Source organism: Egretta garzetta, unplaced genomic scaffold (genome assembly GCF_000687185.1).
Source record: "Egretta garzetta isolate BGI_Z169 unplaced genomic scaffold, ASM68718v1 scaffold386, whole genome shotgun sequence".
In the NCBI taxonomy this organism is placed as follows: domain Eukaryota; kingdom Metazoa; phylum Chordata; class Aves; order Pelecaniformes; family Ardeidae; genus Egretta; species Egretta garzetta.
The window spans coordinates 1528195-1546213 of record NW_009260063.1 but is presented as its reverse complement, the minus strand read 5'-3'; the positions used below and the strand labels follow the sequence as shown (position 1 = coordinate 1546213).

The window sequence follows — 18019 nt, the reverse complement described above, 5'->3', positions numbered from 1 at the left end:
AAGAGGAGTGTGGCCAGCAGGGCGAGGGAGGTTGTCCTCCCCCTCTACTCTGCCCTGATGAGACCGCACCTGGAGTCCTGTGTCCAGTTCTGGGCTCCCCAGCTCAAGAAGGATGAGGAACTCTTAGAGAGAGTCCAGAGGAGGGCTACAAAGCTGATGAGGGGACTGAGGCACCTCTCCTGTGAGGAAAGGCTGAGGGAGCTGGGCTTGTTTAGCCTGAAGAAGAGACGACTGAGAGGGGATCTCATCAATACTTACAAATATCTTAAGGGTGGATGTCACGAGGACGGAGCCAGACTCTTCTCAGTGGTGCCCAGCAACAGGACACAGGGCAATGGGCACAAACTGAAGCAGAAGAGTTGAACGTGAGGAAGAACTTCTTGACTTTGAGAGTGACAGAGCACTGGAACAGGCTGAGGGGGGTTGTGGAGTCTCCTTCTCTGGAGATATTCAAACCACATCTGGATGATGTCCTGTGCACCCTGCTCTGGGTGAGCCTGCTTGAGCAGGGGGGTGGGACTGGGTGAGCTCCCGAGGTCCCCTCCAACCCTTGCCATTCTGGGATTCTGTGTGATTCTGTGTTTGGAGTGGTGTAGTCATTAACCTTGAACACAGACTGAATGGCATTTCTGCAGAGAATGAGGCCACGTATATTGAGTTTAAACACCCAGAAATGAAGAGTAACTTGGCCATGAATTAAAAGGTTGATTTCTCCAACTTTCCCAGCATAACCCAAGAACTTTGTCAGAGACAGTACAGACCAAACTGAGCACGGGCAGCTTTTCTGCAGTCACCACTGCGCAGATGCCAACATAATGTCTTACCCGTTCTGGTTCTTTAGAAATTTCAAACTTTATTTTTAGGTGTATCTTCTGAACAGACATCCAGACTTTCTACATTAGAAATAATTATTCCTCGAAGTCTGACAGACAGAGAGAAACACCACCCATTTTTTCATGAGGTTTGTTATTCTATCTGATTTTTTTTCTTCTCATGTTGCTGTTTTTCACAATATTGAATTATTACACACACACACACACACACACACAATATGTACAGTATACATAGATCATTTTTGTGAAGAAATGTGCACTATCTCTTCAGATTCTTAAGTGTTTTCAAATAGTTTAGTGTAAAATTTTCCCCACAAAGCTCTGTGACCACACTCTTAAGTTAACACCTTTCAAACTTGTAGTGTCTGTAAACAGACAGAGCGGGAAGGAACAGGAGGAATACTTCCATTTCCTCCAAGTCAGATTAGATGTTGAACTCCAACTTGAACTAACATCCGTGTTGTATATGTTCATTTACTCACTGTACCTGGTCTTTGGATGACCAGAGGATTTCACCATGTAGCACCTAAAGGGCTGATGCTCACTTTGTAGAAATGGTCCCACAGTGTCACACAGGTTAAAGAGAAAGATCTGAGCCTTAATTCCTCAGTGCTGAGGCAACTGGCCTTTGTTCCAGATGACGAGTTCCATTATTGGAGTAACTGTTAATGAAATAGCATTAGTCATCTTTCTGCAAACCAGTTAAGGAAGGAACAATCTGGGAGTCATTCACCCAGCTGCCAATGATTTACATAAGGAGTGTCACAAAGCATGATGTGGTGGCTGGGCAAAGAGTGCGCGCATGGGCTGTGCCCTTCTTGGGGAACAGAGTCTGGCCACCTCCATCCAAGCTGTATCCACCTCCTCTCCTCTAGCGTCTGAGGATACCCCTGAGCCTATGGGCATGGTAGTCTAGGTTTAGCTTTACTAACACTTTTTTTTTGTTCTTTTAATACCCCAAGTTTTACATTTTAATTTTTCTGTAGACCTTATGTCTTCTACATTCCCTCTACAAATCTCTACTGGCAGACATATGTAGTTCCTGCTGTAGTTTGTGTACTTTTTCATTCTGTCTTCTTAGCTTAGTAGAATTTAAATTTTCCATGGGAAAGAATGTGGAGTGTGCTGCTGAGACTTGGAAAGGCGTGAGGGTTAGGAACGTGTGGTTTGTAAATCTGGTAAATAGTTAAGACATACACAGTAGTTGGACTTCACTTGTCAAACAAAAAAATGGAACTGACACAACCAAGCAGAAAATCACCTAATTAAGTGACATCTTTTGTTCTGTTTTCAGGAGCATTGGGATGACAGTCTTTCTTACTCGATTAAAACCAGAAATGGGACATACCTCCTAAATCTGAAGAAAAATAAGTATGTGATAGAGTGTTCTAAGAAATCATTCCATCTTGGGATTTAATTGCATATAGTATGCAGAGTATAAAAATGCATAGAAGTATTGAAAAATTTCAAACCATTTAAATGGCAGACCGCAGTAATTACAAAATGACTGTTAAATAGGGTCTCTGTTATAGTACTAGCTTGCAAATAGAAGGGAATAATATTTTTTCCAGTTGTGCAGAAATTTATTTTCTTTTTTTTTTTTATTAGCACCACAAAATAGTAGATTTCAGAAAAACCTTATGGAAAATTAGAACTCAGTTCAAAATTAGTTCTTTATTAGCAGGGAGGGGAGGGTTGCTACCAGCGTTGTACTTGAAGAAATTTGTCCATTACTGTTGTTCCTCATTCCTGAGCCTGTAACAGTCCAGGCCCTGATATAGCATAGTCGGTTCAGATCTTACTCTGTGGATATTTTAGTTAAAATATTTCAAAATAACTTATTTTCCAAATAATGCAGCTCATTTTTGAGGTATTTTGTTTCACATCTGTGGATTTCAATAATAATTTAGCATGAGCATGCTGCTAACAGAATGTAGTACTTACTAGGATTCTTGACTTATTTCTTGATTTCTAGACTGTTAAAAGAGCAGTAGTTTATTTTTGTTTCCAGAAAGCTTGTTAGTGAAGACTTTATGCTATATACATATGGGGAAAATGGAAAACTGGAGGCAACGCCATCAAAACCCAAGGTATCGTACATAATAAAATTCCCCTTTTGTGTAAGAGTTTCCTCAAACCAGGGAAGCCAAACTTTAAGAATTGAAGCCATACTAACAATTTGATAGAACTGAGGATGACAATGGGGATGTGTATGCATCTAAATATATTTTCAAAGCAAAAGTGAATGCACAACCATTAATTTTGAGTGTCTTCCTACCTCTGTAATAGGACAGTGAAAATTGGTTACATTTTTGGCAGTGGAGGGGGAAATACAAGTGATGTGCATAAAGTATCCACGGAAGAAAAAGATATTTGCTGGGAAAGAGGCTTTGGGGAATTTTCACACCGGTAGCATTTCTGTCGAACGGTTACCACTGACACAAACATACGGTTCTATATCGTATGTGGGAGCGGGCTGGCGATACAACATCACTGTTTTACAAGGTGTGAAAGGAGATGCCAGGAGATTATGCCAGACTGAATTTGAGCCACCTGTTTAGTTTGCCTTTGCACAGTATGCAATTGAAGGTACAATGGCAGCATCAAAGCTGTATAGTTTGAGGTCCTGGATCAAACAAGCCTTACAAATGCTTTTCCATTTAATTTCACATTTCAGCTGCATGTAAGCTCAGTGAGACTTAATTGGGTGCTTTGTGCATGGGAGAGAGATCAGCCTTTGAGAGGGGTCTCTTTGAGAACAAGATGAGCAATGTAGATGAAAAGATTTTGCTAAAATATGGTGATGGGTTAAACTAAAAACCTGGTTGTTTTCTAGAACCAAGGGAGCAAATGCTATTGTAGTTACTCACGTCCAGTAATATTTTACTCTGAGAAGGTTGGGATTACTTTTAGAATAGGGAACTCTGTAAATTTGTAGCAGCCAGCCTTAATGTCATGTAAATAAAAAGGTTGCTTAGAAAATAAGTTTGCATTTGAAGGCAACAACCTTATTTTGTGATTAATTATGTGGTTCTGCTGTGTTTCAGACACACTGTTATTACCACGGCACTGTTGAAGGAATTGCTGACTCAATGCTTGCTCTTAGCACGTGTGATGGCCTTAGGTATTACCTCTTGCTTTTTACTTCAGGGTAATTTGTTGCGCAGCACGGGAGTAAAACAGTAAAAAACCAGTTGCTATTCATCATACAGACAGAGAGAAAACACCATCCTATCTTGCCTTTTTTTTATATTTTGCCTTTTGATGAAGCTGAAACTTCAGAGGTTTTGTATCTTCCCTCAACTACCACTTCTTTCCTCTTTTCCAAAATTCCTTCACAGAAAAAGATAACATGGAAGAGAGCATAATCGAAATATAGGCAGAACATGGGCATGAACTGAGACCTTTATTACTTGATGCAAATGCCTTGACCAGAGGTACCTGTTTCAAAATAAAAAACATTTCTGTGGAAAAAAATTTTGACCAAATTTGAAACATTTTTTTCTGTTTCAAATACAAGAAAATTACATTTATTTGAGAAACATAAAGGGGCCAGGTTAGTGCATAAAAGATGGTGGTGTTCTCCCCGCAGAATCAGTCCATGTGAGTTGGCAAAAAGAGTCGGCATGCACAGCAAATGTGGAGCTGTTCTGAGCGTGCTTAGAGTGTGTCCATGCTCCCCTGTGTTCACTGAGCTTGGTTCCTGAGCTGGACTTCGGATGTACTCGTCGGGTGTAGGAGCCTTGTTCAGTTTGGTGTTTTTTTCACAAACAGGGAGAGGCAAACATGATAAAGTTCACACACATATCTTTCATGTATCACAGTGAGATGCTGCTCACAATGAATTATGGCATTTCCTGGCATCCCTTTAAATGAAGCATAAAATGGTCAACATACTGGTATGTCAGGTAACGCTGGATCTCACTAAGCAAAACAGGTATTTCATTTTGGCTGTTCTGCCAACTTATGCAAACTTGAATCCTTTGGTTACCTTGTACTCTCATTTTTTGAGGATCTTCTTTCACTAGGTAGTAACTAGAGATTTCTTGTTCTAAATATAGTTTTGAGATTCTGGAGAACAAGATAATGGCTTCTGAAAGGTTCTGGTACAGCAAATGGGCATTTACTCGGTGTTTCTGAGCCATGGACAAACGCAAAATCTTTATACTTAGCTGCACTCAGCAGTGCAATACTGCTGTTGCCCTCATAAACACCCTGGTGATTGCTTTTAGCCTCTTCTTCTGTCTTACAAGATATCTTTTTCTAAAATGCTAGATTACTTTAGCTGCATAGGGCTAGGAGTGAGACTAAAGACCAAAAGAGACCCTTTGCAGCAGCTCTGTACCCACAATCCAGACTCATTTAGTAACAATTTGGCTTTCCTGCTAACTGATTCAAGGAGCCCACTCTTGTGTAAGATCGAGTATTTTAAAAAAGTTCTGTTTTGTCTTTTGAGATCCCATTGAGCATTTGAACTTACCCCCTATATTAAGAGAAATTAAGATAATAATTTATTTCAACATAGTAGTATGAACAGTTCTAGTTTTTAAGTATCCAGCTGTCATTCACTCACTTATTCATAACCACAAGGGAAAAACCATGGAATAATTTTTCATTCTTTTATGATTATTAGAGGCATTCTCCACATTGGTGGCAAATGGTATGGAATGGAGCCGCTCAACACATCCAGCCCATTTGAACATGTGTTTTACCAGTTAGAAGATATGCAGGATATGCCCTTCCAATGTGGCGTGCTGAATGGCAGCCTTCATCACGAGATGTTTGTGAAGCACTCCGTGAAATACATGTTTTTATCAAACAGTACCTCTAGCAGGGTAAATACCATTCCATTTCTCCCTTGAGTCCAAGCCTTCTCCTCAGTCTGTTCCAGCAGCCGAGGGTCTCCAGAGCTCTGGCTTTGGCGTGGTATCGCTGCAGGTGGGTTTGGCCTGGCAGGCCACTGCCTTGTTGCCTTGTTTCATGGACCCCAGGCTGGTGGGAGTACTGCTAAGGAAACCCTGACACAGAAGAACAGCACGATGGGAATTTAACATGGCTTGAAGCCATCCTTCAGCAGAAGAGCAGAGCAGAGCTCTGCGCAAGGCAGTGGGGGGCATGATGTGAATGGCATGAAGCTGCCATTCAGTTCATGCATCCCAGCATCTGAGCAGAAGTGAATTACTGACATACAGATGTTTACGTGGAAATCTAAGCAAATTGATAGGCCACATTAAAAAATGCATAATTGCTTCATAAATCCATGAAATGAAAATAATGAGAAAGATAAGTAAAAAAAACTTGAACTCATTAGCCATTAAGTTAACATATTGTGCTTTCTAATTTGCAGAAGAAGCGAGCTGTCCTGCCACAGAAAAGCTACGTGGAATTATTTGTGGTTGTGGATCAGGAGAGGGTAATGATTTCATCCAGTGCTACATGCAGTTTATTAAACCATTCCATTTTTTCTCTGATATTCTTATACGATATTTTACAGTTTTTGATGAAGAAATCAGATACTGCTGTGGTGCAAAAGGAAACAGTTGAGCTGATTAATTACGTTGATGGGGTAGGTCAGATATGTTGCTGAGATTCAGTAGTTTCCACTTTATCATAGTTTTCAAAAGAACAGCTAATGCAGTAAATCTGAACAATTATGTTCTTAAACTGCATTTGGAAGTTATACAGATATTTGTAACACATTTAAACTGGAAGTGGATTGCCTTCAGTCATATATTCTTTCCTCACATCAAACTGTTGATTATTCAAAGAAACTAAAGTTGTGTCTCAGTCATTTTTCAATGTTTACAGTAGTAGTGATGTAATCTCTCATAATTCAGTTGAAACAGACTGATGGACAATAATTATCATTATATTTTTTTCAGATGTATAGAGCATTAAACATCCAGATTGTTTTGGTTGGATTAGAGATCTGGACAGATTCAAACCACATATCTGTAATGGATGGTTCAGCTGGAGATGTGCTGAGTAGATTCGTTTCTTGGAGACAGAAAGATCTTCTTAAGCGATCACGAAATGATGTTAGCCATCTCATAATGTAAGTGTTCCTTCAGTGGAAAAAATAGCCATGCTGCCAGTGCTGTTAATGTGTATGATTTTGGGTTTGTGTATGAATGAAAATATAACTAGAGTAAAATTCACTCAACTTCCAAGCTGTTTTAACTAACCTGGGAAAATGTCGAGAAAGTGAAATGAATTCTTTATAGATAATTGACTCCAGGTGGCTCTGCTTGAGTGGGGGGGTTAGACCAGATGACCTCCAGAGGTCCTTTCCAACCTCAACTATTCTGTGATTCTGTGAACTCGGAAGTACTGGCACAGCAGATTTAGGTGGTTGGTCATTATTTTCAAGCTCTGTTATTCAGATGTTCATTATTTATTACAATGAAACCCTGATACGATGATAAATTTCTTCTTGACTTCAAGAAGACCAACTCTTGACTTGCAGTATTTGTTTCAGACTCACCAGTGTCTTTTAGTAAAAATTGTGAACTTTCAGCCCCTCTCTCAACAGCACCTTCAAACTGCTTTTGTTGCAGAGGGAGAAGCTCTTACAGTGGTTCCATTGGAATGGCTTTTGTAGGTACCGTCTGCTCGCAAGTCCTGGGAGGGTCAATCAGCACTGTAAGTACATAATGTTGTGGCTATGGGAAGAAACTAGCACAGGAGCTGCTAAACGATGATAGGTGTGCTGCTAGTGAGACCAAGAGCTACCTGAACAATCCAAGGCTTTCCCCTTTGCATTTACACAGCCCAGAGTTGTAGCTGCTGCTGTTGCCAGACATTGCTTCCACAGAGATACCTTCCAGACCGTCCTAAATAAATAATGTGCAATTTGTTGACCTACTTGCTCAAGTCACTCAGGTCTTGGAGTGGTACGGTTTCTTTCATGGGGTTTCTGATGTAAAGACTTGTGCATATTTTTATACTTATATTTTAAAAAAATAATTTTTTTTTCCCAGTTTCTCTCTTCATCATGTTCCAGTCCATTTGGCTGATTTAGTCCTGAAATATTTTTTATCACCTTTTTGTAATTCAGCTAGCTCAAGGTTGTATAGGAAAAGCCCATTCTTGTACCGTTAAGATTCATAACCACAGTGGCTCTGGGGTGGGAATGCAGCTACAAAATAATGTGTATTTTTTGACTCTCTACATGAATAGACAGTGAACATATTCTAAATGTTCTCTATTCTAAAGTGTCTGGAATTCTCCACAATGAGGCTGTAAATGGGCAAGAATTTTAAATTTGGCAAAATTAGCCAGAAACTAGTTTTTTTCTCCTTGATGCTAGAGGCAGCACCAGTATCTCCAGAGGTTCCTGTCCTTACAATATGGATGCCACAACATCATGGACAATCTCAGGCAGATTCTGTTCTTTAACAGTCTTTGTCTTTTTGTCTTTGAAGACTCCATTGAAATCAGTGTCGTGACTGATTAACTGTGTCGTTATTCAGAATATGATCCTAAAGGAAGAAATAGAAAGAGTGGCAGAATCTGGCCCTACTGAAAAACCAGTGGCAAACTGGCTTTTCTGGCTGCTTTCGCTTTGCAATACAATTTAGTATTCTGTCTTCATAGCCTCTGAGAGACTTGTTGCTTGAATAAATAGTAGGTAGAAACTTAGTAGTGTCTTTAGTTTTATATTTTTTAACACTGATTCTTTTTATTAGCTGAATCATAACGATATGTTACGTCATGCTACAGTAGTTGCACATGAATTGGGGCATAATCTTGGAATGAAACATGATGATAAAAGATGTCCTGCATCCTATATTATGCACAGCACAGATAAGTACGATTTCCAGTTATTTCAATAATTGTTATTTACCTGCAGTGACTATGCCTTATAAGCTGTGAAACTTCCATGAATCTTGAAAAACTTTGTGAATTGGGAGTTGTTTGAGAACTTTATAACCACAGAGGTGAATTCACTGAATTAGGTCCTGACATCATTTTAATTTACTTGAAATTGTACCTGTTTTCCAATCCAGTCATTCTTTATTTGTAGCATTCCTAAAAACTTAGCTGGATGTTCTTAATTGTTTTTTTTAATGACAGTATGTTACTGCTTTTTTTTTTTTTTTTACCCCTGCGAATGCTTTTCATACATTCACTGGGTTTGCGCAAACATCCTTCGCACAGATTCTCTTAACAGTTAATTTAAACAAAAACTATCAGCCCAGATTTCTTTCAGTTCATTTGTTCTTTGGCTTCCCCGTAAGAGAAAAATATCGTATTATTGCATCTATCCACATTTGTATTAATAAATCAGAGTAATTGAACACTGGCCAAAACTACTAGAAGAAGATGCGTTCCTGAGTTCTCAGGGACTCCAAGTTAAGGTGAATCTCTTTCTGGAAATTATTTTTTAATCAAGCATTTTTAGACTCAGTACAGACAAGGACTTTCCAAGGCCTCTTTTACATAGGAGACCAAAACGGATAATCTGATGCTGTCTTCTTCTGAAAGTACTTGCATTTATGTTATATATAGTATTTTTAACTTCTAGTACTGTACTCCAATGCAAAATAAAGTAAAAATTAAGTATCTCATGATGTGCTAACACTATGAAACATGGTATTAATTACAGACTGACAGTATTTTAAAGGCTTGAGTTGTATTTTTTCCTGTAAGAAAAACATTTATAATAAAAAAATAATATTATGCTTTCCAGCGGATCCAGGAATTTCAGCACCTGCAGTGCTGATGATTTTGAGAACCTTATTCTAAATGGAGGTGGAAACTGCCTTAGAAATCCTCCCAAAACAAGTAATGTTTACAAGGAGCCCGTCTGTGGTAATAATGTGGTCGATAACAATGAAGAATGTGACTGTGGAAAACCGCAGGTAATGGGTTAAATTCAACTGAATACTTGCTGTATATTATATTATATTATATTAGTTGTATAACACTGGCCTTTTGGTATACCTGATTTGCATTAGTATCTGAGGAGTTTTTCTTGTAAATTTACGTTTTTGCAAGCAATTTGAAGATAAATTCTAGAAAAAGCCCAAAATCATACTTTGAATTTGATATTAATTCAGTTGAGGGCTACTGGACTTCACAGAGCTTTGAGCCAATGCCTAAGGAAGAAGAGCATTTCAGTGCAGAGTATGTGGAAACATCATTGCTTTTTGTGCTGGTTTAGCAACATGGATATTTCTGTTACATAAAAGAGACTACTCGTCTATAGAGCACTTACAGGTTTCCTAACTGTAACCCTTGAACTTCACCCACAACAGAATTACTTTTGTTGGTCATACTTGCGTTGTCAAAATGTCCCTCAAATAATGGGATATATAGACTCACTCTTTAGAAAATAAATATGTCTCAGAAAAGACACCAATAAATCAAAAGGCTGTCAGCAAACCCAGGTTCCATCATACAGGCCACCTTCTCAGACATGAAAAGAAACCAGCACTTCTTACATCAAACTGCCAGGTGTAGTGGAAAAATAAGATGGAGGGCAGATAAGAAGTGTTATTTAAACCCCAAAGTGTTCCGCTTCTTTTAGTCTCCATTTAAAGTGTAAACCTATCCTATGCCCCTGTGCCACAACACACCAAAACACATGTCTTTCTGATGACTTCAGATAAAAAAATACCGCCAAACTGTATGCTGGTTTCTGTTAGAGCAGAAGGCTGTCAACCTCAGAACATGCAATCTCAGAACGTTTTGTTTGCTTTGTCCATGCACGTGGTTTGATGATGTACTTTCCTAGCTATATAGTGAGGTACAGACACTGTTTCCCTTCGTCCACGGTTGTTTTTCAGGAATGTACTAACCCTTGCTGTGATGCTGCAACCTGCAAACTCACACCTGGATCGCAATGCGCTCAAGGACTGTGCTGCAAAAACTGCAAGGTGGGCTATGTTTTATTAAACTAAGCTGAAACTATTTAGTAGTATTTTTTAATGTTTGAAAAGAGCTATCATAGTACTCTTGACATATTTTCATATTATTGAACTGCTTTCACTAGTAGAGAGCACGTAAGTAGGGAATGGCTGTCTAACAGCTCTTGGCCAGTAGCTTAGAAATGGAATGTCATCTCTGTGCCACCCCTCGCGGGAGGCAGGAGCAACCAGGGCACTCAGTAGTAGTGATCTCCATTATGCAACACCAAGCTTCTCCAAAGCCCATGATAGTCGGCGGCTTTCTAATTCGTACTTGTGTATGCATTTGTACGATCTACCCAAGTCCTCCGCAGGCTCAAATCATAAACTTTATAGCTAGACCATATGAAACTGAGGGAAGTTTTGGATATTCATTAGATATCGATCTGAAAAACTATTTTGTCTTCCTTAAAATCACAAAAGGTTCCCAGTTGTCACTGTTTCATGTTAGAACTTCCACTGTTGCAAAATAAAAGTAGGGTGGCGTTCCTCTCTGGTTCTAGTTTGAGGTGGCAGGAGTGGAGTGCAGATCAAAAATGGATTTCTGTGACCTACCCGAATACTGCAATGGAAGCAATGCCTACTGTCCAGACGACGTTTATATCATGAATGGTTACCCATGCGACAACATGAGGGCATATTGCTACTACGGAGTGTGCCAGAGTTTTGATTCACAATGTGAATCTATATATGGAAAAGGTATGTTTGTAATTTAATGTGAAAAGACTTGTAGTCTCCTAATAGACATTTCCGATTTTTCTTTTTCTCATATTTTTAAGACAGTGCAGTGGCTTACTATGATTCACTGTTTTTTGTGCAGGGGCACGAAAAGCACCTGATATATGCTTTGAAAAAGCAAATATTAAAGGAGATAGGTTTGGAAACTGTGGAATAACTGGCGGAGTGTACAAGAAATGTCCTATTCAGTAAGTCACCAGCAAATAAAAGCTAGCCCTTAAACCTTCAATGTAAAAAATATATTCTGTTACAAACTCTTAGAGCATGAGATTTAAAAGAATAGTTCCCTGAAATGCAAGCTAAAAAGTCTGACTGGATGGTGTATTTGCAGTGCTACTGGTTTTTTCCTGTTCACTTTGCCCGAGAGTGTCATTTATTCAATACAGGCATAGTCTGTGCGGCAAGCTCCAGTGCACATCTGTTAGTCTTCAGAACCTTCCTGCTTGGAGTATTGTCAGTAACGCATCTGGGGTTTTATGCTGGTCTTCTGACTTCGACCTAGGATCAGATGTCCCTGATCCTGCTCAGGTTCATGATGGAACAGCCTGTGGAGAAAAGAAGGTAAGAGGAATCACAGCAGCATTACAGAATATATCCCACCGACTGGGAAGTTCTTCACTTTCAAAAGCATTACATAGCTCTCTTATTTGTACGCCATAATGTAATAAAAAAATCTGCTTTTTGAGAACAACTAATCAGCTCTTCAAAAACCGGGATGCTACAAATCAGTGAACTACATTACCAGTTATTCAAATTACTCCATCAAAATGCATCCGCAGGCTTGAGAAAATCTGAGACAAATACAGCTATAAAATTGTGAAGTACTGAATGTTCTACCAGCCCTTTTTCTCAACATTTAAGTAAAAGCTGTAGACTTGTAAACGTATACAGTTATATAGTATATTTATAAAAGGATGGGATTTTTTGAAGTTTTGTGTTTGAAAGGCACCAATTACTTTTTCCAGGCCTGTTTAGGTTTTGAATGTGTTGATGCAAGTTATCTGGGCTACAGCTGTGATGTAAAGCAGAAGTGTAACGATAATGGGGTGAGTAGATGGAGTTTTCATGCCCTGTTTCTAGAAGACAGAGATAGGTGCAAAATCCCTGCATAAAAGCAATTACCACCCAGGTGGCTTTGGGGTTTTTTCTGATCTGTATTAAAAGTTAAGTCCACTTTTTTATCTGTAATTCATGCTGCCAGTATACTGTAAAGCTCTTAGCACTAACATGAAAGACATTTCTTCTGAATTTCCCTAGGGAATTTTCTAATATTACTGAGCTGTTGAATTGTAAAAGGAAAATATTCCTCTGAGGAGGACAGTCTAGTGATTCCTGATTTATATATGTCTCCGTGAAAAATCAAGATGGAGTCCAAAGGTTGTAAAACTGAGAAGTTCTTTGGACTGCAGGCAAATAATAAAATAAAGGTTAACTTTTACAGAGGATTAACTTCTGGTATCAGCGTCACTCGGTGCTTTGGGATGTTACGAGGGGGAGGGGGGGAGCTTATTCCCAAGCAATGCTAAGTAATATTTCTTGTTTCCACGTGCAATTCTTAATATCCACTGGAGTTTGAAAGTGGCCGCTTCCAGAAAGATGTTGTTCCTTTGACTAATCCCTGTTGTATCGACTGTAGGTGTGTAACAACAACGGGAACTGCCACTGCGATTCTGGATGGGCGCCTCCGTTCTGTAAGCAGTCAGGCTACGGCGGCAGCGTTGACAGCGGTCCAGCTCACATAGGTAAGGTACCGAAACGGGCCTTCATTCTACCCCCTCTGCCTGACAAAATAATCTACTTTTTTTCAGTCTCTTTTCAACTGTTTTTTTCTACTGCACGGGACACTTAATCATGGACTGACCTGAAGAACAAACATTATTATCTGATGTGTGGGTTTGCAGGCATCAGGGATGTTGGTCCAAGGGAGAATTTGACCTCTATTTTGTCTGAAATGAAAAGTAATATATTAAATTACTGAAATTAAAAGCAATGCATAAATTACTGTTACATTTTTAAATAGTTAGATATTTAGATATTTACTTAGATATTTAAAGCAGAGTTCTGATAAAATGGATGTCAGAGAGGAAGACTACAGCTTGAGAAAGAAACCAGTAGTCGTTATGTATGGAAAGGGCTTAAGGAGGTGCATGCAGCAAGCAGCAGTTGGCTCATGTAGGAGCCATGAAGTTCTGCAACGGGAAAGTAGAGTGGATTTTGCTGGCCTTCACATGCAAATGTTTTGTATTTATTAATAGCTTAGGAAGACAAAGCAGATCAATTGTGGGTAAGCAAATAAGCCATGAATTAGTCTGCTTTAGAATTCTTGAAAAAAATATATGGAAAAGGAAAAAGTTTGTACGTCGCACAACATGGGGTGGGTAAGGCAGAAGGAACTTGTGGTAACATAAGGCCAAATCCTACTTTTCCGATCATAGCATTTTACAAATTTCAGTGGAGTTACTAGTTTTAATCTATAATAATTTGAAGATTGTAGTTTTTACAACAGAAGGGTGTTCTTAGCAGAAAAAAGGCTTTAAGATGAGGTTAAACGAGATTGCTATCTTACATGATTTCAATTGTTTTTCTTTAGATACATCACTTCGGGATGGTCTGCTTATTTTTTTCCTCCTTGTGGTGCCAATAGTAATCATTACTGTATTAGCAGTAATTAAGCGTGATGCAATAAAAAGAAAGTTTTGCAGAAAAAGTAGAAGACAACACAGGTATTTCACTTACTACAAATGCATATTTCAACACTTGAGAGCATGCTCCAGATTAATTTAGCAAGCTGCTTAGACGCTTTAGCTATACAAAGAATTCCACACCTCCTAGAAGAAAAGACCTCCCTGTTATTAGTAGCAGCAGGTAGTTTAACAGCCAGTACCCTGCTATCATGTAGTTTAACCCAGATACTCCAGTTGCCAGTTCTCAAGCATTTTTTCCACAAAATACATTGCATTTTCCTAATTGTTATTGGTAATTGTATTGCACGGTGTGGTGGTTTGACCCTGGCTGGATGCCAGGGGCCCACCAAAGCCGCTCTATCACTCCCCTAACTGTCACTAACCGGACAGAGACAAAAGTAAATCAAAAGGCTCGTGGGTTGAAATAAGGACAGGGAGAGATCATTTTATCAGTTAGCATCATGGGCAAAACAGACTCAACTTGAAAATAATTAATTTATTATCAATCAAAATCAGAGAAGGAGAGGAGAAAAACTGCTAGATCTTAAAAACCTTCCCCCCACCCCTCCCTTCTTCTCTGGGCTCAACTTCACTCCCAGCTTCTCTGCCTACTCCCCCCCAGTGGCGCAGGGGGATGGGAATGGGGGTTGAGGTCAGTTCATCACATGTTGTCTCTGCCGCTTCTTCACCCTAGGGAGCGGACTCTTCCCCTGCTCATGCGTGGGGTCCCCCCCATGGCAGACAGTCCTCCACGAACTACTCCAACGTGAGTCCTTCCCATGGGCTACAGTTCTTCACGAACTGCTCCAGCATGGGCCCATAATGTCCACGGGGTGCAGTCCCTTGGGAGCAGACTCCGTCCGCGGGCCCCCTTGAGCTGCAGGGGGACAGCCTGCCTCACCATGGTCTTCACCACGGGCTTGCAGGGGAATCTCCGCTCCAGCACTCGGAGCACCTCCTCCCCCTCCTTCTTCACTGACCTTGCTGTTTGCAGGGCTATTTTCTCTCTCCTCCTCTCACTTCTCCTCTCTCTCCAGCTACTGCGCCGCAGCGGGTTTTTTTTCCTTCTTAAGTACGTTATCACAGAGGCGCTCCCACTGAGCTCATCGGCTTGGCCTTGGCCAGCGGCGGACACAGGGAAAACTTCCAGCAGCTTCTCACAGAAGCCACCCCTGTAGCCCCCCCACTACCAAGACCTTGCCACAGAAACCCAATGCACATGGACACAGAGGTATAGCACATAGCATAGTGACATTATTTGCCAAGGAAGGGGTGGAGTCAGAAACAGAATCCGTATCTCTGAGCTGTAGTCTCATCCCTTGAAGAACACAACATTCCTGAAGGCAGTTAAACCAAATGGGGATTTGCCTGATGATGTGGTTTTTATTTCAGGGAAAACAACGTGCAGCAACCAAAGCAAAACAACAGACCAAGCCACGACACAAGAAATAATCAGGTAAGGTAGATGCACACTTGCATTATTTCACATTGAGTAATCCGAATTATACAGTGCCTTTTCTCCAGCATCGTTACTCATGACTGTGGCTTTTTGACACACTGAAACCATCTGAATTTCCAAGTATTTAAAATAATTTTTAATGTGTTAGACGGGATTTCTGTTTGGGTAAGTATGAGCTTTATTGCCTGCCCTGTCAACACAGGCTGTGAGCAGTGTGGGATATGCCAGGCTGCTAATTAGCAGAGCAGCCAAAGGTTGAACTCTGAATTCTGCGGCCAAATACCACAGAAAATGCTCAGTGGCTGCGTGGTGCTCAGTTGCCAGACGGGGTTAAACCACGACAGCCAGGCTGCGGATCTAGTTCTTATAAAACAAAGTAAAAATTATCAAAAGAAAATGTTCCAAGAGAATATGAAGAATGTCACAGGAAATTAAAGTTAGTTCTAAAATACCACGAGGTTAATACTGAATAATTAGTCACGCTTTGTAATCTGTGGGTTTTGTTAACTTGATCTTCTGCGACATCTTTTGCAGCCTGCCACATCAAGTCCTGATTTTTTTACCATATCGCATTTCCCCGCTCCAAGGTTTGTTTAAAGCTTTCTTTACTTCATGTTTGCTATGTTTGCATTGCTGTACCACTGTAAGCGATGTTCCTAACATCATGTCCTGCTTAGGAGCATTCGTCATGCAGCATCACATGAGAGAAAATAGATTAAATGCTTGGAGGAAAAATGCTGGTTTTCTGCTTGTACAGAAAACAGCATAATGGGACACGTAAATGCTGCTAGGGAGAGGAGGTGGCAGAGGGAGGGTCAGAGGGTGAGATACATGCATAAACACTGGCAACATGTATAAACTGGTAAAGAACCAGTTTAGAAATTGCAGTTGTCTCAAGTCATTAAATACTTCACAAAATGTGTTTTCCACACTTCAGGCAGCCAGTACAAGCCCAGTTTCCTGCAGTTCCCTCAGCGACTCCTCAGCGACCCGCAGACCCACCCAGACCGGCTGTCTGAAAAGGTTCTTGGGGATCCTCAACCAATTCTGACAAGTAACTGGTCTGAAAAAAGTTACAATCCTCCATAGGCCTTCTGAACGCGCGTACCTCTGGAAAAGACTTGATGCCAAGAGGCACTGAACACACACTTTGTAATATCCTATCATTTTCCTAATTGCTGCTGGCTGTATTTGTGCCTCTTCTACCTCACCTCTTGTTTTTTTGTAAATCAGAAGCCTGAAGTTCAACTCTTTCTTAGATTAAATCTGTAACAGCATCGGAGAACGGGATGCTTCCAACGTGTAGCCTAGCTCACAGGCCAGAGAAGTGAATTCAGTTATTTACAGACACAATTTATTCACCTCTAGTCATTCGCTGCTGTGAAAATGAGAACGTAGATTAACCTCCTGGGAAGCCTGGAGTCTGTCTGCCTCCCAGTCCACCCTCTCAGCAGCGCGCTGCCGGCCACCAGGCTTGCGGGCGGCTCCTGTGCCTTGCTCTGAGCCTTGCCTTCGGTGCAACCCCACCAAAGCTGGGGCCCAAATCCCACCCCTTGTTGCCCACTCGCTGCGTTACTTTCCGGTTCAGGTAGTTTGTAAAAGTACCCTCACACAGGGACACTAGCGATGGAAAGAGACCCCACAGATAATGTACCCGCGGCTAAAAGAAACAAGCCATCTCTGTTACAGAAAATGTGGTGCATCAGGAGATACATTACACAACTTAAGTGTTTTAAAGTTTACAGCTGGAAATTTTTGCTAGAAATGGATTCCACTACAGAAGTGACAGATGACTTCATCGTTCTAAACGTGACAGTGAGGAAGCGCTAATGATTTAAAAGGAAGCGTATGAAGTTACATAGTTCATCAAAATGGCAACTAATGGAAGAGCAGCTGCTGTGCAAAGACAAGCTCACGGGCTAGAACAAAGCTGTGGATACTGATCCATCGGTACACTGAAGAGTAAAGCATGCAAACTTTGGGAATATGAACTGGGAAAAAAGCGTAAATTGTGCAATCGTCTTGCCAAGAAAATACTTCTAATCCCTTAGATGGTCAGAGCATCAGATGAGAGCTGGATGGGGAATGCAAAATAGACTGCAGGCAAAAATCCGCACTGGCAAGGAGCGTCTTCTGAAGAACTGTTGTCAATTCCTTAGAATCTTAAATTGTTATCAATTACATATTCCTAGCATTTAGACCTTACTAACAAGCGCATTACAGCGATACAATTTACCATAAACCATCAGAGTCAGCACACCGATTTTATGACCATCAAAACAAACCCACCCCCGGGCTCAGCCGGCGTCGCTCACCCGCCCGACGCTCCGGGCTGCTTTTGGCTCTGGCTGCTTTGGTGTGGGAGAAATCCCTGGACGTTCGCAATTTTGGGTC

General features: G+C 40.6%; 1 protein-coding gene across 1 annotated transcript in view; it reads left to right on the top strand.

Moving 5' to 3' along the window:
* LOC104128330 (disintegrin and metalloproteinase domain-containing protein 9) overlaps positions 1 to 16644 on the top strand; it is a 19631-nt gene extending 2987 nt beyond the window's left edge. The window contains exons 2-23 of the mRNA XM_035896579.1: positions 864 to 961; positions 2128 to 2204; positions 2845 to 2923; positions 3881 to 3957; positions 5467 to 5668; positions 5919 to 5936; positions 6184 to 6246; positions 6328 to 6399; positions 6716 to 6888; positions 7391 to 7475; positions 8522 to 8643; positions 9526 to 9697; positions 10625 to 10714; positions 11248 to 11443; positions 11565 to 11670; positions 11869 to 12043; positions 12448 to 12528; positions 13119 to 13224; positions 14073 to 14205; positions 15559 to 15622; positions 16160 to 16212; positions 16563 to 16644. Coding sequence (XP_035752472.1) covers positions 864 to 961; positions 2128 to 2204; positions 2845 to 2923; positions 3881 to 3957; positions 5467 to 5668; positions 5919 to 5936; positions 6184 to 6246; positions 6328 to 6399; positions 6716 to 6888; positions 7391 to 7475; positions 8522 to 8643; positions 9526 to 9697; positions 10625 to 10714; positions 11248 to 11443; positions 11565 to 11670; positions 11869 to 12043; positions 12448 to 12528; positions 13119 to 13224; positions 14073 to 14205; positions 15559 to 15622; positions 16160 to 16212; positions 16563 to 16644 — 2324 coding nt within the window. The remainder of the gene's footprint in view (positions 1 to 863; positions 962 to 2127; positions 2205 to 2844; positions 2924 to 3880; positions 3958 to 5466; positions 5669 to 5918; positions 5937 to 6183; positions 6247 to 6327; positions 6400 to 6715; positions 6889 to 7390; positions 7476 to 8521; positions 8644 to 9525; positions 9698 to 10624; positions 10715 to 11247; positions 11444 to 11564; positions 11671 to 11868; positions 12044 to 12447; positions 12529 to 13118; positions 13225 to 14072; positions 14206 to 15558; positions 15623 to 16159; positions 16213 to 16562) is intronic.
* Positions 16645 to 18019: the final 1375 nt, after the last annotated feature.